This window comes from Hyla sarda, chromosome 5 (genome assembly GCF_029499605.1).
Source record: "Hyla sarda isolate aHylSar1 chromosome 5, aHylSar1.hap1, whole genome shotgun sequence".
Taxonomy (NCBI): domain Eukaryota; kingdom Metazoa; phylum Chordata; class Amphibia; order Anura; family Hylidae; genus Hyla; species Hyla sarda.
The window spans coordinates 80,342,329-80,366,957 of NC_079193.1; the positions used below are offsets into that span (position 1 = coordinate 80,342,329).

General features: G+C 40.3%; 1 protein-coding gene across 3 annotated transcripts in view; it reads right to left on the reverse strand.

Annotated features, from left to right (window-relative positions):
* Positions 1-3,364: 3,364 nt before the first annotated feature.
* The window catches only part of LOC130272551 (solute carrier family 40 member 1-like), a 59,326-nt gene continuing 38,061 nt past the window's right edge, over positions 3,365-24,629 (reverse strand). For all 3 annotated transcript variants that reach the window (XM_056518402.1, XM_056518400.1, XM_056518401.1), the window contains 5 exons: positions 20,847-20,962; positions 18,846-18,972; positions 12,749-13,003; positions 7,984-8,697; positions 3,365-3,858 (listed from right to left, as the gene is read on the reverse strand). In XM_056518402.1, the coding sequence (XP_056374377.1) occupies positions 3,587-3,858; positions 7,984-8,697; positions 12,749-13,003; positions 18,846-18,972; positions 20,847-20,962 (1,484 nt within the window). In that variant the 3' untranslated portion in view covers positions 3,365-3,586. The remainder of the gene's footprint in view (positions 3,859-7,983; positions 8,698-12,748; positions 13,004-18,845; positions 18,973-20,846; positions 20,963-24,629) is intronic.

A 24,629-nucleotide genomic window follows, 5' to 3' on the forward strand; every position in this document is an offset into this window, starting at 1 on the left:
GTTAGATTTTATGCTATCTTTCACATACAGGGCCACTCCTCCTCCTTTCTTGTGTTCTCTGTCTCTTCTGTATAAAGAGTACCCTGGTATGGTTATGTCCCAGTCATTACTTTCATTTAACCATGTCTCAGCAACAGCCACTAAATCTACATTCTCAGATTCCATTATTGACCCAAGTACATTGATTTTATTACCTAACTATTTAGACAGGACTCTGAGCTTGTCATTTCTTAACCTCTGTGCTACTGACATGTTCTAGCATTGTTTCGGGGGGCAATTGGACTCATGGGTTTTCACTCTTTTGCCCCCCCCCCCCCTTCTTAGTTTAAATACTCCTTAGCAAATACTTGGAATTGTTCACTGAGTACATTTGTTCTTTTGAGAGAAAGATGCAAACCATCTTTTTTGTACAGTTCCTTTCTATTCCAAGTAGAGCTATCATGAGACACAGCCAAATCCTTGCTCTTGACACCATTTACTAAGTCATAAGTTGAACTCCTTAATGCGCCTCTGCCTATCATTCTGAACGTTATTGCGCAGGCAGAACTTGAAACAGTGGATGCAAAATCCTGTACATCATAACCAAATGTAATAAAAGATTCCTTCACCTCTGAAACTTTATTGCAAGCCAGCTCATTTGTCCCTAGAGGGGTTAATGCTGTTAGGCTTTCAGTAACACATTTCTGAGCATGCTAAATGGGTTTAAATGTTCTATGGAGAACTTTAATTTTAGAAATCATATGTGATCCAAGATCATCCTTGGCAAATGTGATGTGCAAATGATTCATAACGTATCAAAGGGTCATTAAAGCAGAAATCAAGACAGAATGAGCCTCCTGCTCACTCCCTTATGTCTACAACCATTTCTGGGGTCTGCACTATTCGCTCCTGATACTGATTTAGATGGAAAAACTCAGGAATGTCTGTACACTATGTACTGCATTAGAAAAAAAGGCCATGATGTTTTTCTCAAAATGACACAATGTTTATGGATTAGCTGTGTCTTGTATTACAGCTCAACATTAAGTTGAAAGATGCTGAACTTCAACAATAGACAAGATACTGGTTTGGGAGAGGGAGAAAAAGTTAAGCCAGGGAACTTGGGCTAATAACTTTGTAAGATTTATTTTTATTTGACATTGAAAAACTACATCATTTCCAAGTAGAATCGGGATTCGAAATTCTACTCAGTAATTCTGATGCAGCAGAATCCTATTGCTGGCAAAGGGGATTCCGCTTCGCACTGCACACTATGGAATTTCAATGGCAGACGATTCGCTGCTGAAATTCCATTGCCTATCTGTCTGGAATACATTATCATCTATGGGGACAGCAATGTATGTGTGGTCCTAGCGCTGACTGATTCAGGCTAAATTTTTGTGTGTAATATGGCTTCCAGACCCACCATGGTTCAAGTGACCTGAACTTAGTCAAACTTGGATCCTCTGCTATTAAAGTGAGACAAAGGCGTAATGCATTTTGGCTTCTGCACTTTTTTTTTTTTTTTTTTTTTAGGAGCCAAAGCAAAAAAAAAAAAATATATATATATATATATATATATATATATATATATATAAATATGGAAAATAAATAGGAATCACTTCAAATTGCATCAAAAACTGCAGTGGTATCTTTCTTTCTAAAAATTTTTTTTAAATAAAATAAAAAGAAAATCTGAGACCTCTTTAAGGGTATATTCACACTTGCAGATTTTGCTGCAGATTGTCTGCTAAGTCAATGACAAAATTTGCAGTAAAAAATATGCAGCACAAACTCCATGTACACTACAAAGTATCTGCTCAGAGAAATACCAGGGCGAAATTTCGTGAGCAGCGGGCGGCACTGTAATGAAATGGTGCTAGGAATCGCGCTGCCATGTGCAGGCCACATAGATGTCAGTGCCGTTTCACATGATATTCCACCACAAAAATGAACATGTTTAAAGGGGTATTCCAGGAATTTTTTTTATTCGTCTATGCTACAGGGGCTGTAAAGTTAGGGTAGTTCATAATATAGTGTCTGTCCCTGTGTGTGACAGTTTTTAACAGCATACAAAATGACTATTGTCTCAGGATTTTTCCCAGGTTGCAATGCGGCCGAGACTTGACTCACTAGTCAGCTGATGACAGGGAGCCTGTCTGCTTCAATGGGTGGAGGGATCGCTTGGTGGGAGAAAGATCAATCTGCAACTAATGCAACAGCTGTAGGCACCCTGATTGAAAACCAGAGGTCTTTTGATGGATGCAGCTCATTTATGTTTCAATGGGTGTGGTGGCTGATGTGTGGGAGGAACAAAAATGGAATATTGGGATTTTTTGTCAAAAAAGAAAAGTCAAACAGGAAATGCCAGTTTACAAAAAGCTAGCCACAGTATTGTGGTAATCTCATGACATAGCCATTTAGCCAAGACAAGTGCAGATCCTTTCTATTACTCTCATTACTGCCTGCCAGGTATGTACTAAAATCACCTTATGGTGGATAACCCCTTTAATCTTCCATAGCAGAATGAGTAGTGTGCACAGTGCAGCAGCAGACGATTGGGAGGCACTTAGGTTACCTTTAGGCTATCTTCACATGGTGGAATTTCACTTCAGCAGAGTCCCATTGATTTCTACAGGATCCTGCTGCACTGTGAACAAGGCAGAATTTTTGCAGCAGATATTTCTGCTGTGAAAATCCCAATTATGGCGTCCACAGAAAGAATAGACATGTCTATTCTTCTGTCGAATCTGTTTGGAAATGCTTTGCCATCTATGATATGGCGCATTTCTCATCGGTCCTAGCGCTCAAACTGAAACTTTCAAATGTGTGGTTTCTGGGCAGACATTCTGCACACTTTCGGCCATGTGAACAATATACACACAAGTAAACATACCATAAGGCTAGGTTCACATTAAGGAATCTGTGGATGGCAGTTCTGCTCACGGTCAGCACAGATACAAACAGCGCAAGGACCACACAGAAATTGCCATCCCAGAATGTGAGAGCTTATTCTTTTGGCAGATAAATTTCCTCGATAAGAAGATCCAACACAGAATTTCTACAAAATGACCATAATGAAATGTACTAGTCCCACCAGGTAAATTATTGACCTTTGTACTCCATTGACGACCCAATGCTCTGATTCCGGAATGTTCTGGAGAAGTTGGGTTCTATAGTGCATTTGTAATTTGAAAAAACTCATGCGAAATACTGACCAAGTTACAAATGTAATATAACTATAGATTTATAAGGGTTATTTCTGTAACAAATCTGGCCAAAGCCCCTTTCTTTGGACAAAAGTAGCCCATATAGTAGTTGTCCACCAGATGTTTCAGTATGGTTAAAAACATTTATAATACAGACATAAGTATTTCTTTTGGTGTTTAAGTAATGTATGTTGTTTATTTCCAGTGAAGTTGATAGAATCTGTATATGGAATATGGTGGTTCATGTATAAAATAAAAATATAAAAAGAAATGGAACAGATTAGGTGAACATTGGACAGGTTTGCTAAAGTTATCCAACACTTCATGCTAAAACTCATACTACAAAGATTATACTACAAGGAGTACTAGCTACTTAAAAATGGTTAGTCACAAGACTATCAGGCAGGAGTATTTTGTGATTCCCTCTCTTTTGATTTATATTTTTTGGTATAAAAAAAATACATGGTGTGTCCAGCGATCACAAACAGGATCGAGATGATAACCAGGAGCCCAAACTGCTGAGGCTGAGGAGCGAGAATGACCATAATGAAATGTACTAGATCCATCAGGTAATTCATTGAGCTTTGCACTCCATTAACAACCCCACGTTCTGATTCTGGAATGTTCTCCTGGAGAAGTTGAGTCACCGTCAAGTCGAAGGACCACAGACCTACAAGAGATAAAAAATATGAAACATTACTACAACCAGCATTAGCTAAAAGAGTAAAATAAGACTACTGTTAATTTTATATTTTATATATTATCTTTATAACTAGAGACGAGCGAAGTTACAGTGATTCGATTCGTCACAAACTTCTCGGCTCGGCAGTTGCTGACTTTAGCCTGCATAAATGAGTTCAGCTTTCAGGTGCTCCGGTGGGCTGGAGACTCTCTACTAGGACTGTATCCACCTTTTCCAGCCCACCGGAGCACCTGAAAGCTGAATTAATTTATGCAGGCTAAAGTCAGCAAACGCCGAGCCGAGAAGTTCGTGATGAATCGAATTACTGTAACTTTGCTCATCTCTAGTTATAACTAATATAATTACATACTTAATCTATACATCCACTTAAATCCTTCCAACCACAGTGCTATTTGGAGATGGTGTTTTCATTTATTTTGCATTCCCATCTTTAAAAGGAATCTGTTAGCTGCAATGCACATTCCACACTGCTGACACTGTTAGAAAGCTGTTTAGACAGAGACATATGTTACATTTGGTATATCTGTCTGTGCTTCCATAATGTAAAAAGCCTTTCATTTTCTGGTGCAAAGAGGCGTTTTAAAGACCCCTGACTTTGCAGAAGGCTGGAACAATTCATTGCTCCTCCTCCCAGCCCTTTCCCTGCTTGATTGACAAGTCAAGTGGAAGCCAAGCCCCGTTTCCTCGCCCGCACCTGTGCATAATTTATATTCACTTGAAGGAGATATGGAAACAGGGCTTGAGTTCCAGCTGAGTGTCAATCAAGCAGGGACAAGGCCGGGGGGGGAAGAAATGTCCCAGCCTCAGCAATTCACAGACAGATATATGATATCATGTCTCCTTTTCCCAACAGCGTCAGCAGATTGGAAGGTGAATTGCAGGTGACAGATTACGTCTAATCTCCTAGTTGTCATTGCCATATTTGTATTTATTTCTTAATGGCACCATTAAAAATACCATATAATGAATTGAGATTCTTGTGGGATGGAATCAGATAAAAATATGTATATTGTGCTGTATGCACAATCCTATTACATACTGCAAGGTGTAATAGAAGTACTAAGAGGATAGGCATGGGGACCTTTGCTAGACCTCTGGCTATAATTAGTCACTTTGCACCCCACAAATGCATTATTGCCCCCTCTGTCTAACGGCTTAGGCTACGTTCAAAACGGACAGTGTCGGGTCCCGACTGATCCCAATGACTTGAATGGAGTACATTATTTAAGGAGAGTTTAGCGGACAAAAAATGTCTTTTTTTTTCTCTGCTCCCATTCTTTCCTAACTGAGCTCAACAGTAATGTGAATGTAGCCTTAGATGCCCTGGTCACTGCTGCTGCATCTAACTACACTGCTCAAAAAAAAATAAAGGGAACACTTAAACAACACAACGTAACTCCAAGTCAATCACACTTCTGTGAAATCACACTGTCTACTCAGAAAGCAACACTGATTGACAATCAATTTCACATGCTGTTGTGCAAATGGAAGAGACAACAGGTCGAAATTATAGGCAATTAGCAAGACACTCCCAATAAAGGAGTGTTTCTGCAGGTGGTGACCACAGACCACTTCTCAGTTCCTATGCTTCCTGGCTGATGTTTTGTTCACTTTTGAATGCTGACCGTGCTTTCACTCTAGTGATAGCATGAGACGGCGTCTACAACCCACACAAGTGGCTAAGGTAGTGCAGCTTATCCAGGATGGCACATCAATGCGAGCTGTGGAAAGAAGGTTTGCTGTGTCTGTTAGCATAGTGTCCTGAGCATGGAGGCGCTACCAGGAGGGCAACAACCCAGCAGCAGGACCGCTTCCTCCACATTTGTGCAAGGAGGAGCACTGCCAGAGCCCTGCAAAATGACCTCCAGCAGGCCACAAATGTGCATGTGTCCACTCAGACGGTCAGAAACAGACTCCATGAGGGTGTTATGAGGGCCCGACATCCACAGGTTGGGGTTGTGCTTACAGCTCAACACCGTGCAGGACGTTTGGCATTTGCCAGAGAACACAAAAATTGGCAAATTCGCCACTGGTGCCCTGTGCTCTTCACAGATTAAAGCAGGTTCACACTGAGCAGATGTGACAGAGTCTGTAGATGCTGTGGAGAACATTCTGCTGCCTGCAACATCCTCCAGCATGACCAGTTTGGCGGTGGGTCAGTAATGGTGTGGGGTGGCATGTCTTTGGGGGCCGCACAGCCCTCCATGTGCTTGCCAGAGGTAGCCTGACTGCCATTAGGTACCGGGATGAGATCCTCAGACCCCTTGTGAGACCATATGCTGGAGCGGTTGGCCCTGGGTTCCTCCTAATGCAAGACAATGCTAGACCTCATGTGGCTGGAGTGTGTCAGCAGTTCCTGCAAGAGGAAGGCATTGATGCTATGGACTGGCCCATCTGTTCCCCAGATCTGAATCCGATTGAGCACATCTGAGACATCATTTCTCGCTCCATCACCAACGCCATGTTGAAACACAGAATGTCCAGGAGTTGGCAGATGCTTTAGTCCAAGTCTGGGAGGACATCCCTCAGGAGACCATCCGCCACCTCATCAGGAGCATGCCCAAGTGTTGTAGGGAGGTCATACGGGCACGTAGAGGCCTTGCACACTACTGAGCCTCATTTTGACTTGTTATAAGGACATTACATCAAAGTTGGATCAGCCTGTAGTTTGGTTTTCCACTTTGATTTTGAGTGTGACTCCATATCCAGACCTCCATGGGTTGATAAATTTGATTTCCATTGATAATTTTTGTGTGATTTTGTTGTCAGCACATTCAACTATGTAAAGACAAAAGTATTTCATACGATTAATTAATTCCTTCATTCAGATCTAGAATGTGTTATCTTAGTGTTCCCTTTATTTTTTTGTGCAGTGTATTTAAAGGGCCTGAAGTAACTGACGGGTCCAGAAACACATATACAGTCTTTTAGGAAACCAATAAAAAATGTATTTCAGTATCCAAGCTATCACTTTTCAAGTTAAACAGAAAGTAAAGGTGTCCACATAGCAGATAGCTGTTGGGCAGCAAAGCATCTCTCAAAAAAAAAAAAAATGCATGCTGGGCCAAGTGTACACTAGTATTAGGTGTTAAAGGGGTACTCTGCCCCTAGACATCTTATCCCCTATTCAAAGGATAGGGGATAAGATGTCAGATCCCCGGAGTCCCGCTGCTGGGGACCCCCGGGATCTCCGTTGCGGCACCCCGGGCGGGCCATGATGTCACGAGGAGGCGGAGCCGTAACATCACGAAGCTCCGGCCCCTGTATCGCCGGTCATTACGCACAGAGCGAGTGTGCTCTGTGCAGTAATGATAGCGGGGTGCCACAACGGAGATCCCGGGGGTCCCCAGCAATGGGACCCTGGCGATTTGACATCTTATCCCCTATCCTTTGGATAGGGGATAAGATGTCTAGGGGCGGAGTACCCCTTTAAGAACTTTAACAGAATCAATGACCTGAGCTATATAAAGATATGCCAATTCCATATAGATAACATTTTGCTTTTGAAATGTGCACAAATTATTTAAGTGATCATAGTTGACAATTGTCGATTTATCAAAACCCATGCAAAGGAAAAAGGGAGGAGTTGCCCAAAGCCACTCCTTTAATTTTCAGAAGGGCCTTGGGCATAAATGGTAAAATTTGGTTGTTATGGGTACAACTCAAATTTTGCAAGTTACTAGTCCTGATATATCTCCAACATTTTGGCATGCATTTCTCAAAAAAGTTTCTTTAGGGATTTTTTTTTTTTTTTTGTGGTTGTATTTGTATGCATTTTTGTGTGCAAAATCAAGACTGCTTCTTTAATGTGTATAAGTTATGGACAAAAAAAACTCACAAAATGGCAATTTTATGGCTCTAAACAGCCATAAAAAGCACATGATGCTTAATTTTAAATATTACAGGCATAAATTGTATGTATGAACAAACAAGCGTTTTACTATTGATTTTTATTTTTTAGCAGTAAAACAACTATTTTATGGTCATTTTAGAGCCAAAAAATTGTCAAAAAAAACCTGTGTGAACACAGCCTAGAGTGTTGTGATTACATTATAAATTGTATAAAATAAATTGCAGCCAGTGTGAACATACCCACTCTCGCCAATATTACTCCTGAAAACAGCAGTATGATTGAGATATAGGAGTCTGGATGGTCGCCAGCACGTACACTCTCAAACAGCACAGTATTGTTAGTCCAGTGGATTGAGGAGCGGTCTGGGAGGATAGGCTGGTTAATATTCCCTTGAGATGGATAAATATGGAGTTGGTTCTGATGCAGTTTCTCAGTGTTTGAAGAAGAATTCACACCCATAATGACAGAGAAAATGCCCAAGTCAAACGGGCTTCCTGGAGCAAAGACTGAAAATACGCAAAGCATTAAACAACTAACATGGAGGCAGCTGGATATAATTCCTGTGACCACTAAGCCGTAATGTCTTCTTAGTATGGTAAACAGAAATGTGCCCATTAATCCTGAGATGGCAGACACGGCCATGAGTATGCTGAGCAGAGAGCCACTTATCCCCTGAGTGTAGGCGTAACCTGTAGTAATACAATCAAAGCCCAGGACTGTGGTGTACAAGAAGGCCAATCCTAAACCTGCTAAAAAGACAGATTGTCTGTAGTAGGATTTCCAGCCATCTGTACAGGTACGCAACATTCGGCGTACTTTTTGCAAGCAAACTGGAAGTGCTGAAGTATGTTCTGGTGGGGGCTCTGGAGTCCGGGGCTTCTCTTCACGGGATACACTGGGAATGACTGGTGTACCAATAAAGTCTCCTATGACCGAGCAGATTGGCAGATCACCTACAAAATAAAAGTATATTATTAGAGGCAAATTTCTTAAGATAGAACATGGAACTTCAATGGTCAATTAACATACCAAGGCCATTTAAAAAAATAAATGTGTAATTAATTTACGTGCCAAAATATGGCTGTAGTTTGGCACCTATTTGAGCTGTTTTTGGCCTATAGTTTTTGCTTTAGTCCAAAAAATGACTGTAAAATACCTTCATGAAAATGGGTTAATTTCATGGCTGAAAAATGGCCAGAAGTTTTCTGATCCTTAAAGTACAGCACATAACCTTGATGTTACAAATAAATCCAATTAATACTATTCTAATAAGAACAGTCTAGTGGACTCTGAACTCTTCTCAGACTCTCAGAAGGTTGGATGGAAAGAGGGAAATAAATGGGGGAAAAAAGGTAGTATGACATTCTCAAACACTAATTGACAGATGAACAATTATTCTACTCCTATATGTTAAGTACATTGGCTTGTTAAACATTTCGTCCATTTTACGGATATATCTTGATTTGTCACAAGTTTCCCAACATTTAAAGTAGACACAGTTCCTATGATGGATCAGCCAACCATACATAATGTGGTCTCTACTTAGAGAAATATTACAGCAGGGGAATGTAGTGTGTGTGGGTCCTGGGCACACCAAAAGGACCTTAGAGTCCAACAAAAATCCCCATTTCAAATAGATCTAGAAATAAGTTTAATGGGGGGCCTGGTTATGCAGCCATAACTGTAAGATGCTTTTGGTGAACATTTATAGTTCTCAGGGCTTAGCTAACCAAAGATAGCCAGCCCACAATGGGTTAGAGGGGCCAAATTGGCAAGGTTATATATATATATATATATATATATATATATATTAGGGATGGACCGATTATCGGTTTGGCCAATATTATCGTCTGATAATCACAATTTTGGGCATTATCGATATCAGCAATTACCTTGCCGATAATGCCCCGACCCCCCGCCCTACCTCCCCGGCAAGAGACCACCGCCGCCGCCCCATTGCCTCCCCCATCCCCGGTTTTATAATTACCTGTACCTGCGACGTCCTGCGGTGTCCTGTGCATTGCGCAATGACGAGTGACGTCCTCAACGCGACGTCACCGTCAGTGCGCACAGTGACAGCTCAGGACGACGCCGGAGCCAGAAGTAGCGCGGACCACGGGCCCCGAGAACAGGTAATTGTAAAACCGGGGATGGGGGAGGCAATAGGGCAGCGGTGGTGGTTTTGGACTAGGGAGGACCTCAGGACAGGCAGGGGGAGAGAAGCGGGCGGCGGTCTCTGGCCCCGCAAAAGCCGTTGCAGTTCATTGATTTAAAGCGCCCACTTTAAATCAATGATCTGCGGGGCCGGGGGCGGGGGTGTAATAGCGATAACTTATACCGGAATATCGGTATAAGTTATCGGCCTGAAAGGTCGCAGATTATCGGTATCGGCCTTAAAAAATTGATATCGGTCAATCTCTAATATATATGGCACTCACCAATCAATAGAATGGGGGTACTAGCACTTTTTTCTATTTCTTCACTGCAGTTGAAAATGAATTTTTAGCTTTGTGGTGGTGGGAGTAACTTTTGGAAACGCCATTCTAGTTCTCATTGGGGGCCCCAGCAATTTTACATTTGTCACCTATTCTGTGGTGTGAGGTTGCTCAAAAATTTGTGACCATTTAAAAAAAATTGCAGTTGATACATCCTCAACCGCTGCAAAAATCTAACCATGCCACATTCATGTTGTTTTCTTGAATGAGTCTAAATACAGCATGTATACATTTGTCATTGCGCAAAAATGTGCAACTATTTACCACCAAAAAATTGTGTAACACAAATTATAAATTCCCTCCATTGTACTTTCCACAGCTGCTCTGTATATAATACTAGTTATACTAAAAATATACTGTCAGTCTAGTCTCTCTTATGTTAGGGATAAGTTTAGGGTTTGGGGAGCACTCCCTTTGACGGTCTCTGGTAGGATCAATTTAGTTAAGATGACTGCCTAAACTCCTTTATTTGTTAGAACACTCCTCCAACCCGGTCCCGGTCTCCTTTTTTAAGTCCCTTACTTCATTACTGATCCCCTTTATTTGGGGTTCGGGTAGGTCTTAATTGAACATTACTACTTTACAGCGTCCTAAGGATATGGGAGGAGCTGCACTTCCTGACTTTAAGTGTTATTATCTGGAGGGACAGCTCCGATATATTAGGCATTGGCTTGTATCTGATCCCCTTCCTAATTCAGAACACCATCTGGCTCATTATCTGGGTTTTACCTCCTTGAGGGTGTTTGTGGAGGGTGCCCCTCCCCGTACTCGTAGATTGCTTCCCTTGCATAAACTAGCTTTGTAGGTATGGCGACAATCGCAGTGAACTGTTTTCTATTCCGACATTAAGGCCGATCTCCCTTTATGGCATAATCCCCACTTTACGCACTTGACTGATGCCGTAGACCCCCCTTTCTGGACTGCACACGGGGTTACTAGACTGGGTGACATGTATAGTAAGGATACTCTTAAGACCTTTTCTCAGGTACAGCAAGACTTTTAGGTACCTTGCACTGCATTCTATAAGTATCTTCAAATCCGCCACGCACTGAATGCACAGTTTCCATCCCCTAGACCTCCTATTTCTGACTATCCACTTATAGGTGTTCTACGATCGCAAGGCCCGAGGGGTTTGATCTCTATTCTTTACACCCACCTCACTAGAACTAAAATTGCCAAACTTAGTGACACTGCTGAGGAGTATTGGAGGGAGCATATTCCCTCTTTGACTGCGGAGGACTGGACGGAGGTGCTGTCCTCACATCTCTGTATCTCCAATAATAAACTTATTCAGCTGTATATACTTCATCATTGTTACCTTACTCCGGTACTCCATGGCATAGGTGCCATGCCCCGGATGCGGACTTTTGGCATATGTTGCGGCAGTGTCCCTTCCTTCAATTGTTTTGGCAAGAGGTTATCAGTTTTTTATCCTCCCTTATCTCTATTCCGGTACCCTTGGAGCCCCTGGTTTGCCTCTTTGGAGTGTTACCAGAGGAGTCCTGGCAGCATCACGTGAGAATATTCCTTCGTGAGGTGCTTTTCCTTGCTAGGAAAGCCACTGCCTTACGGTGGATGGCTCCTAGACCCCATCTCTTTCACAATGGAAGAACCTGGTTAATAACATTATCCACTATGAACAGTTGGTCTATAAGCATAGAAACTGCCCTGATAAGTTTAATAAGGTGTGGGGACTTTGGTGTGGATCCCCTCTTACCCGTTATTCTCCCTCGGCATATACATCTATGATGACCTCTGGTTCCTTTGGTTCCCCCTTTTAAATACTGTACCTTCGCTCTAAGTATCTCATAATAACTTTATGCCATACTACTTACCGGGTCACGCTGGCCGGTTGGTTATTACAGAATGCTTGCCTGATGTTTTTGCTTACTCATTTGATTACTATCCCATGTGCAGTCAAGTATATTGCTATGATACAGTGCTCGAGAAGGAGTATGTTCCGGTTATTATATGTAAGTTTGTATTGTTTGGTATGCTGTATCCACTGACGTTTTCCGTTGTCTGCTACACACTCCGATGTTCCATTTGGATGCCATTGTACTATATTGTCGTATGTGGACTAATTCTGCGACTGTGCTGCTTATGTAAATTTTTATTTCCTTTTCAATAAACCGAGTTAAAAAAAAAAAAATATACTGTCAGTCCATTAGAGAAAAGAATGAGTGCACTCACCCTGCTGCTGAATCTTGCAGGTGCTTTATTCCAAAAATGCCAAAAACATCACAATATTCCCAATATGCACATTGGGAATATTGTGATGTTTTTGGCATCTTTGGAATAAAGCACATGCAAGAGTCAGCAGTAGGGTGTGTGCATTCTTTTCTCTAACGGACTATCATTTTACACACTGTTGTGACAAAGTAGCACTGCGGACTGTCATTTTCCACGTGCAGACCGAGTGTTTGAATCATAGCCTCCAGCACACAGAATTAGTGGGCAGTTCCGAGTCTCTATTCTTCTATATGCCATTCACTGAAATATACTGTACCTTGAACATTTAGGAGTTCCAGTTGTCGTTCTAAGTAATGTTCTCCAATGGATTGCTGTGCTTTTACAGCCAGCTGAGGTACCATTTTATAAACTCTGGAGAGGAAGATAAATTCCACAAGTAGTGAAACCAGATTCCACCCAAGAATGAATCCACAGCCAACCACATTAGAAGCCCAAGTCATGACTTGACCCACTGATAATGGGGCAAAGATATTTATTACTTGATCCATTCTTCTCACTGTTGCATTCATACCTATAAGTTGGAGACAGAGATCACAAATAAAGATTTATGCAAACAAATACATGTAGTTAGGAGGATGTGCAGATAGTTGTAAACTACTGTAAGGTAAGAGCTCCAAGGCAACATGGTATAGCCCACACTCACTGCATTTTAATTTTAATGTTACAGTGGGGCAAAAAAGTATTTAGTAAGCCACCAATTGTGCTCCCACTTAAAAAGATGATAGAGGCCTGTAATTTTCATCATAGGTATACCTCAACTATGAGAGACATGATGATAATGAGTATAAATGATAATGAGTATACATAATGGGGGAGATTTATCAAAACCTGTCCAGAGGAAAAGTTGCCCAGTTGCCCATAGCAACGAATCAGATCGCTTCTTTCATTTTAAACAAGGCCTCTGCAAAATGAAAGAAGCAATCTGATTGGTTGCTATGGGCAACTGGGCAACTTTTCCTTTGCACGGCTTTTGATAAATCTCCCGCAATGAGTTAAAAAAATCCATAAAATCACATTGTCTGATTTAAAAAAAAAATTATTTGCAAATTATGGTGGGAAATAAGTATTTGGTCACCTAAAAACAAGCAAGATTTCTGGCTCTCACAGACCTGTAACAACTTCTTTAAGAGTCTCCTCTGTCCTCCACTCGTAACCTGTATTAATGGCTCCTGTTTCAACTTGTTCGTCAGCATAAAAGACGCTTGTCCACAACCTCAAACAGTCACACTCCAGACTCCATTATGGCCAAGATCAAAGAGCTGTCGAAGGACACCAGAAACAAAATTGTAGACCTGCAACAGGCTGGGAAGACTGAATCTGCAATAGGCAAGCAGCTTGGTGTGAAGAAATCGGTAAGTAGAAGAAATCCCGGCACACACAATCTTGATGCAAATCACCTGAAGTGTTTATTCACAAGGGTACATAGTTATACAGCAGCTCACAGGACGCATTTCGGCCACCTCGTGGCCTTCATCAACTGATCTTTTGATGAACGCCACGAGGTGGCCAAAACGCGTCCTGTGAGCTGTTGTATCACTATGTACGCTTGTGAATAAACACTTCAGGTGATTTGCATCAAGATTGTGTGTGCGCCGGGATTTCTTCCACTTACCTATTGCCTACCTGTCCACGAGCACCACGCCAAGGTGACGAGTGCCGACTCCCACTACTTCTACCTGGTGTGAAGAAATCAACTGTGGGAGCAATTATTAGAAAATGGAAGACATACAAGACCACTGATAATCTCCCTCGATGTGGGGCTCCATGCAAGATCTCACCCTATGGTGTCAAAATGATCACAAGAACGGTGAGCAAAAATCCCAGAACCACAAGGGGGCACCTAGTGAATGACCTGCAGAGAGCTGGGACCAAAGTAACAAAGGCTACCAACACTAAGCCGCCAGGGACTCAAATCATGCAGTGCCAGACGTGTCCCCCTGCGTAAGCCAGTACATGTCCGGGCCCATCTGAAGTTTGCTAGAGAGCATTTGGATGATCCAGAAGAGTATTGGGAGAAGGTCATATGGTCAGATGAAACCAAAGTAGAACTTTCTGTTAAAAACTCAACTCGTCACAAGAACCGTGAGCAAAAATCCCAGAACCACATGAGGGGGACCCAGTGAATAACCTGCAGAGAGCTGGGAACAAAGTAACAAACCATGAGTAACACATTACGCCGCCAGGGACTCAAATCATGCAGTGCCAGATGTGTTACCCTGCTTAAGCAAGTACATGTCTGGGCCCGTTTGAAGTTTGCTAGAGAGCATTTGGATGATCCAGAAGAGGATTGGGAGAATGTCATATGGTCAGATGAAACCAAAGTAGAACTTTTTGGTAAAAACTCAACTCGTCTTGTTTGGAGGAGAAAGAATGCCGAGTTGCATCCAAAGAACACCTTAACTACTGTGAAGCATGGGGGTGGAAACATCATGCTTTGGGGCTGTTTTTCTGCTAAGGGACCAGAACGACTGATCCGTGTAAAGGAAAGAATGAATAGGGCCATGTATCGTGAGATTTTTAGTGAAAACCTCCTTCCATCAGCAAGGGCATTGAAAATGAAATGTGGCTGGGTATTTCAGCATGACAATAATCCCAAACACACCGCCCAGGCAATGAAGGAGTGGCTTCATAAGAAGCATTTTTAGGTCCTGGAGTGGCCTAGTCAGTCCCCAGATCTCAACCCCATAAAAAACCTTTGTAGGGAGTTGAAAGTCCGTGTTGCCCAGCGACAGCCCCAAAACATCACTGCTCTAGAGGAGATCTGCATGGAGGAATGGGCCAAAATACCAACAACAATGTGTGCAAACCTGGTGAAGACTTACAGAAAAGTTTAACCTCTGTCATTGCTAACAAAGGGTATATAAGAAAGTACTGAGATGAACTTTTGTTATTGACCAAATACTTATTTTCCACCATAAATTGCAAATAAATTCTTTAAAAATCAGACAATGTGATTTTATGGATTTTTTTTCTCATTATGTCTCTCATAGTTGAGGTATACCTATGATGAAAATTACAGGCCTCTCTCATCTTTTTAAGTGGAAGAACTTGCACAATTGGTGGCAGACTAAAACCTTTTTTTTACCCCCACTGTATGTCATGGAAAAAAGTCACAGGCAACCATTTTGAAACATTTGTGATTTTCACCAAGTCACTTATGACCACTGATCAATAGGGAGACATTGAAGTTGTGTTGCAGTAATCCTGGGATTTATAACAAGCTTTGCCAGCTATACATAAGGTTGAGGTTACATGCAATGGCTTTATTTGCCATTAGGCACCTTTGGGTCTGTGCCTAGGGTGGCAGTGTTGAGGGGGATAGCACTAGTGAGTATAAAAAAAAAAAAAAAAAAAAAAAAAAAATGTGGATTAATGATTGATTTAAGCACTTTGTGTAGATGTGAGATCCATGGTAAATCTGCAAAAAAATGGCAAACATGTGGTTTTGCTGCATATTTTGTGACAGATTTACACAAAAAATGCCAATGCTTGTGGAATTACCCTAATAGGGTGTATTCAGCCTGAGTGCTCAGGACAACATGAACTGTAGATATGCCCCTGGCTGCATGGGGACTTTTTCTGGTGTAACGTTCCAGTTTTAACTATTTATCTACAGCTGCATTCTCAAATATTGAATGTTTTATTCAACTCAGCGCAGATCCTCATATATTGCTTAAAGGGATTAACTCACAAATGGAAAATGATAAAGCCCTGGAGTTATACACACCTCTCTCAAGTATAATTTGTCTGCAGCACTAGTCTCTTTACTTTCTGTGTGTTGACACCAAAGTGAACCATGTGCCAGTCAATCAGCTGTATTTCCCAGGATGCTTTGTTATCTGGCATTTGGTAACTCAGCATCCCTAGTTTTTTAAAGCTGAGTTCTCCTATCTTCCTCCACAGACCTGTATAGAAACTAATCCCTTAGCTGCAAAGATCTCCCTAACTACATAGTGATGTGGGATCTCATTTTCCTGAATTTTCTTCTCCACTGTCCCCACCAATTCTTCTTTCTTTTTAATATTATTATTTGTTCCTTTTTATTCTTCCTGTATGCGCTCCAAAAGTATTAGTACTCTACAAGTATCCTGTATGCACTCTATGAATAGTACAATATGAATGTTGTATGAACTCTATAGTATATGTAAAGAGAGAGAAATAGTACTACACATAGGTTCACGGGGGGAGATTTATCATGCTGCCTTAAGCCCCATTCACACTATGGAGAATCCTTACACAAATTTCATTGTTCCATTCCACTGGGTTTTGCTGGGCACAGTTCAAACATCGGAGGACTAAACATAATCTCCAGCCAGAATCCATCAGGAAAGTCCTATTTATCAATGGGACAGCACTTATGTCCATGGTAAGTTGTCACAGACATAAGTGCTGGTTTTGGATAATTTTTGCTCCATACAGAAGATCACAGATCCAAAGGTAAAATGAAAGCTGAGCTCTGATTGGTTTTTTCTTGGCTTATTGGTAAATACGTCACTGATTATGGGTGTTCTATTTTAGAGTTAGTTATTTTTGAAAAAAATCCACAAATGGTTATAATATCTTATTAATTTTGTATGTTTAGTTTTTGTTCATAACACAATTAAATGGCAATAATTAAAAACTGAGGAAATGTTACATCTAAGGGTATACTGATTATAAAAGCTCAAACAACAAATTCATCCATATTCATACAGCCTTAAGCATAACCAAAGCATCAAAGAATATGTCCCAAAAGCAAGAATAAATGAATAATTCAGTTTCAGTTTTTGAATAACAGACATAACATTTTCCTACAAATGTTTAGATCACATTAATGTAGTCTTGTTTTTTATGTCTTTGTGTCAGTAGCGTTTCATTTAATTTAAATAGCATTTTATTTAATTTAAATGTCAACGCATATAGTTCATGTTGACACTGATGCTTCCTGAGCCTGCAGGACAGCTTATATATCTTTGGAACTTGTTTGGGGCTGCTTATCCACCGTCCGGACTATCCTGCGTTGACAGCTTTTTTCAATTTTTCTCTTCCGTCCACGCCCAGGGAGATTAGCTACAGTGCCATGGGTTGCAAACTTCTTGATAATGTTGCGCCCTGTGGACAAAGGCAAATCTAGATCTCTGGAGATGGACTTGTAACCTTGAGATTGTTGATATTTATTCACAATTTTGGTTCTCAAGTCCTCAGATAGTTCTCTTCTCCTCTTTCTGTTGTCCATGCTTAGTGTGGCACACGCAGACACACAATGCAAAGACCAAGTGAACTTCTCTCCTTTTTATCTGCTTTCAGGTGTGAGTTTTATATTGCCCACATCGGTTACTTGCCCCAGGTGAGTATAAAGAAGCATCACATGCTTGAAACAATCTTATTTTTTTTTAAAGGGTGCCAATAATTTTGTCCAGCCTATTTTTGGAGTTTGGTGTGACATTATGTCCACTCCCTTTTTTTGGTTTAGTTTGAATACACACAAAGGGAATAAACATGTGTATAGCAAAACCCTTTTCAGTGAGAATTACTGAAAATTTCAGGGTTGCCAACATTTATGGCCATGACTGTATAAAGAAGCGCCCTCCCATCCCATTCCCATTTTGCAATAAAAAATATAAACTACAAAAATAAAAAATTACATAATTGGCATTGCCACATAGGAAAATTATCATAATATAATGTTATTTATCCTGCAGGCCCAATGCTGTACAAACATGGAAAACCGTGTCCGAAAAATCGTTTTTGGGTCACCTCCGATTTCATGAAACATGAAGTAAAAAGCAAACAAAAAAAGTCCCATCTACCCCAAAAAAGGTACCAATAAAATGTGCAGCTCACCGGGCAGAAAACATGCCTTCACACAGCTCCACAGACAAAAAATATAAAGAATATGGCTATGCAAAGTAAAACATTTTTACATTTTTTTTTGTTTGTTTGTTTTTTTCTGCTTAAGCTAGGCTAACACAGTGTATTTTTAGGCGTATATCATTGTAAAAAAAAAAATACGTCTGTTAAATCGTGCAAATTTTGTGTCCGTATTTTTGACATTAATGCTCCGTGTAGTCTTGGAGAAATCGGCTGTCTGTGCACACAATATGTTAAAAAAAAGACACATTTTTCCCAGCCGTGTAAAAAGGTGACCTGTCTCTTACTTACGCAGATGTAAAAAAAATATGTCTGTTTTTTTTTTTTTTTTTGTTCTTTTTACATATTGTGAGCACATATAACCGATTTCCCATAACTTAGGTTGGCTGTCTGGCTGTCAGACAACTGCGCAGATAGTAGAGAATGCAGAAATATTTTTAAGCAGTTTTAATGTCTCGAAGAACAAATTTAATTCTTAAATACTCTATTTTTACAACTCTCACCCGCCAGTTGACTTCTGTTATCTCCCGTGATAACTACGATCCAATCTTTCTGTATGGTTATAGTTAATGCCGTGCTTGCAAGATTCGCCAGATCTGCTAAAATAATAACCACTCCATAGCAGAATACCTGTGAGCAATAATATAACACTTGAACTAGAAATATATATATAATTATTGCATCACTCATACTACTCTTGTAAACCACAGCAACACTCACACTGAAGTGTATGTGGGTAGAAAAGGCTAAATATGGATATGTACATCAAGCCACGCGCTAGCTATATATGAGCCAAGATAGCACTGTTCTAGTCATTAATGCTTTAAGGAAGCTCCCAAACAATGGATAAGCATTGAAGTACTTAGATAGTTTACTGAACTTTAATATCTATGGTTTAGATGATAAGATCTGTAAATTTCAGCTGAGTAACAACCAAAAACCAACATGCTACTTAAAGGGAAACTGACACCTGGTTCACCCGCACTGAACCCAATACACAAAGTTATAGTGCAGATGAACCGGATTACAACGAGGTATCACTTACCTGAATCCGCAGTCCGATTCCGGAGATACCCATTGTATTAGCCAGCATTGCTAATCTAGAAATGGCTGGCTCTGCACAAAGGAGGCAGGACCTGGAATACCCAGCTTCCCTGCCTCCATCACCCCTGCACCAATATGCCCGCTTACCTCACACTCACATGGGCAAAGGGGCACCATAAATATTCATAAGGAGGGCATATAGATAGGAATGCCGGGCCCCGCCTCCATTAGGCAAAGCCGAACATTTTCAGATTAGCAATGCCAGCTATGACATTTATCTCCAATACTGGACCACGATCCGGGTAAGTGATATCTCATTGTAATTTGGCTCCAGATACACAGGGTTAGAGAGCGGATGAACCTATGGTCAATTTCCCTTTACGGCCTCGTTCACATCTCATTCTAAGGCTGTGTTCGGGTGCCTCCATTGCAGATTTTGTTTAAGGCCGAAAAACTGTTGCCAATCAGACACAAACAGATCCCCAGGGGTCCCATTAATGGCGATATCAGGTTTCCGTCTGGAGTCCCTTTATTTAGCAGGAATTAAATGCTGAGTTTTGCCATAAAATCCTAACTACAATGTGAAATCAGAATTCTGGCTGCCTGCAGTGATCACTAGTGGAAGCTGAAAAGCTTACTGCATGTAATGAACTGAAATGTAAAAAGGGCTGTTACTAGCTCTTCCTAAATTGGTCACAGGCAACCAGAATAATCATTTAATTCTATGACTACTTTAATTCTGTGCACATTAAGATTTTTGGGATGTAGTTTATGCCAAAAAAAAAAAGTGTATTTTTGCAAAACTGTCTAAAAAAAATTTCTGCTTTTGGAAAATTTTCTGTGCTGTTCATGGAATGTATTTTAAACTGTTTTTTGATTTAAAGCAAAAGCTAAAGCCCAAAACATCTATTTTCAAAAGGCTCATAATACAACTTTCAACTTGACGCTAAAAGTATGCTGTATTTTGGCATGTAAATGGCCAAAGGGCTTAACATTTAATTTTATGTCTGCAATACTGTGTTCAATGGTAGCGAAAAAATGGTGGATTTTGGGGCTGCCATTTTTAGTACATAAAATGGCCCCAAAACCAGTCACAAATACCATGCACATAGCCTCGAAGTGTGTATAAGACGCAAGGTCTTTGTGGCTTTGTATCACAAAAACTGAGCCCCAAGTATTATAAAAATCATAGCAGAAATTAGTGTTAAAAGGCAGAAATTCACATTAAGGGTTGTCTAGGAAGATAAAAACATGGCTGATCCTTTCCAAACATAACACTGTATTCACAGCTTGTATTACAGCTAATGCCTATTCATCCATGATATCAAGCATTACACTGTGGAATACTATAGAAAGATAGGACACTGTTTTTGGAAGAAAGCAGGAATGTATTTCTAATCCTCGACAACCCCTTTAAGCTGTACAATAAAGCTGGGAAATCACACACCATCCAGACTTACTGTAAGCCAGCCATGCCAAATCTGTTCTATTTCATTTTTATAGGAGAATACCAGCATCAGGACTATACAGCAAGCGGTGACAGATGAATTCTGAATGAACAATGATGCATGTGCAACTGAGAAAGCAAAAATGTATATTAACATAAAATCTGCAGAGAGGATTGTAATAATGCACCTTCATTACTTAGAAGACGTACAGAATGTTTAATCTGCAATGGTGCCCTGTTCCTTCATAGGTTAAAGGGGTACTCTGGTGAAAACCTTATTCTTTTAAATCAACTGGTGGCAGAAAGTTAAACATATTTGTAAATTACTTCTAGTAAAAAATCTTAATCCTTCCAGTACTTATTAGCTGCTGAACACTGATGACATCACGAGCACAGTGCTCTCTGCTGACATCTCTGTCCATTTTAGCAGATGTATGCTAAGGGTAGCATGGTGGCTCAGTGGTTAGCACTGCTGCCATGCAGTGCTGGGGACTTGGGTTCAAGTCCCACTAAGGACAACAATAAATAAAGTGTTATTATTATTATAATAACGTCAGCAGAGAGAACTGTGTTTGTGACGTCATCAGAGAGCATTCCAAAAAGAAAAGAATTTCCTCTGTAGTATTCAGCAGCTAATAAGTACAGGAAGGATTAAGATTTTTTAATACAAGTAAATTACAAATATGTTTAACTTTCTGCCACCAGTTGATTTAAGAGAAAATAGGTTTTCACCGAAGTACCCCTTTAAATCTAGCATGGAAACCAATACTTACTTTTAGGGATTATAGTTTTTCTAAATAGTTTTCATGTGTTCTCAAATGAGAGGTAAGCCCCTTTCAGATAGTTCAAGTGGCAGCTTAAAGGGTACCTCTAATGACTGCCCCAGTGCAAGGCTTTCTGTTAACATTTCCAAGCAACTTCTGATCCTGTGACTTGCTCCATACTAGTTCCATACAAGTCTATGGGGATTCCGTCAAGTCTTTCTTCAGAGGGCGACGGGATCAGAAGTTGCAGAGAAATTAAAAAACAGAAAGCTTTGGCAAAAGCTTTAAAGGGGTATTCCAGGCAAAAACTTTTTTTTATATATCCACTGGCTCCGGAAAGTTAAACAGATTTGTAAATTATATATGAAAAGAAAATATATAACCAATCCTTCTAGGATTTTACCCCGAAGGGTACACAATGAATTCAAAAATAATATAGAGAAATTTCAATTGATATAAATTTTATTAAACATATATAAAACAGTTGATGAAATTGTATAAAATTATTCTAATCCTGGCACAGATATATATAGGTGAATGTTCCACTGGGCCCTAGTGGTATTGATCACCTAAAGTGGGAAGACTTTGTTCTAACAATCATAGATAATAGAAAAATTAATAAAAAAAATTAATTAATAAAAAATTATTAAAAAATTTAAAAAAATATACCGGTCTGAAAAAGGTATTATGTCCTTCTCTGGTGCAGCTGATATAATATCTTAGTGATGAATAGATGGACAAGTAGTGTATCTACTAAGCAGTTGATTTCTTCAGTCTATTGGCTAATACAGGCTTGGTCTGGTCTGTATTGGATACTGCTGTTACAATGTATCTCACCCCCTCCTGGCGCTCAATGTTGTCTCCGTCCACCATACGCTGGCTGCGCTGGCACAGGGCTGTCACTTGTGCAGAGTTTTACTTGTGCAGGGGTACGTTTGGCACAACGTCCCCAGTGGCCTCCGTGTTGCTCCTGTGATGGTATTGCAGGGCGGGCGCAGCGCTGGCGTCCCTCGTGGTGGATGATGATGGAGAGTGGTGATTTCTCAGGGCGGGTGGAAGATGGATCTTTCCCAGCAGATTCAGGTTAGTGGAAAATCGCGGTGTGAGTCCAGATCGGACTGCAGCTGTGGTGATTGTTGCTTCCAATAAATAGCAAGTCTCTATGCCAGGTTCACACCATCGATATATAGCAAGGTGCGGCAATTGACCTAGACGCGTTTCAGGGTTCTTTTGCTAAATTGCATGACCCTTTCTTCAGTAGGAGAAATAAAGAATGAGTCATTCTTTATTTCTCCTACTGAAGAAAGGGTCATGCAATTTAGCAAAAGAACCCTGAAACGCGTCTAGGTCAATTGCCGCACCTTGCTATATATCGATGGTGTGAACCTGGCATAGAGACTTGCTATTTATTGGAAGCAACAATCACCACAGCTGCAGTCCGATCTGGACTCACACCGCGATTTTCCACTAACCTGAATCTGCTGGGAAAGATCCATCTTCCACCCGCCCTGAGAAATCACCACTCTCCATCATCATCCACCACGAGGGACGCCAGCGCTGCGCCCGCCCTGCAATACCATCACAGGAGCAACACGGAGGCCACTGGGGACGTTGTGCCAAACGTACCCCTGCACAAGTAAAACTCTGCACAAGTGACAGCCCTGTGCCAGCGCAGCCGGCGTATGGTGGACGGAGACAACATCGAGCGCCAGGAGCGGGTGAGATACATTGTAACAGCAGTATCCAATACAGACCAGACCAAGCCTGTATTAGCCAATAGACTGAAAAAATCAACTGCTTAGTGGATACACTACTTGTCCATCTATTCATCGCTAAGATATTATATCAGCTGCACCAGAGAAGGACATAATACCTTTTTCAGACCGGTATATTTTAATAATTTTTTAATAATTTTTTATTACTTAATTTTTTTTTATTAATTTTTCTATTATCTATCATTGTTAGAACAAAGTCTTCCCACTTTAGGTGATCAATACCACTAGGGCCCAGTGGAATATTCACCTATAATATATCTGTGCCAGGATTAGAATAATTTTATACAATTTCATCAACTGCTTTATATATGTTTAATAAAATTTATATCAATTGAAATTTCTCTATATTATTTTTGAATTCATTGTGTACCCTTCGAGGTAAAATCCTAGAAGGATTGGTTATATATTTTCTTTTCATTTAATTTACAAATCTGTTTAACTTTCCGGAGCCAGTGGATATATAAAAAAAAGTTTTTGCCTGGAATACCCCTTTAACCCCTTAAGGACTCAGCCCATTTTGGCCTTAAGGACTCAGACAATTTAATTTTTACGTTTTCATTTTTTCCTCCTCGCCTTCTAAAAATCATAACTCTTTTATATTTTCATCCACAGACTAGTATGAGGGCTTGATTTTTGCGCGACCAGTTGTCCTTTGTAATGACATCACTCATTATATCATAAAATGTATGGCGCAACCAAAAAACACTATTTTTGTGGGGAAATTAAAACGAAAAACGCAATTTTGATAATTTTGGAAGGTTTCGTTTTCACGCCGTACAATTTATGGTAAAAATGACGTGTTCTTTATTCTGAGGGTCAATACGATTAAAATGATACCCATTATTACATACTTTTATATTCTTGTTGCGCTTAAAAAAAATCACGAACTTTTTAACCAAATTAGTACGTTTATAATCCTTTTATTTTGATGACCTCTAACTTTTTTATTTTTCCGTATAAGCGGCGGTATGGGGGCTCATTCTTTGCGCCATGATCTGTACTTTTTTTTTATACCACATTTGCATATAAAAAACTTTTAATATATTTTTTATAATTTTTTTTTTAATAAAATGTATTAAAAAAGTAGGAATTTTGGACTTTTTTTATTTTTTTTCGTTCACGCCGTTCACCGTACGGGATCATTAACATTTTATTTTAATAGTTCGGACATTTACGCACGCGGCGATACCAAATATGTCTATAAAAAATGTTTTTTACGCTTTTTGGGGGTAAAATAAGAAAAAACGGACGTTTTAC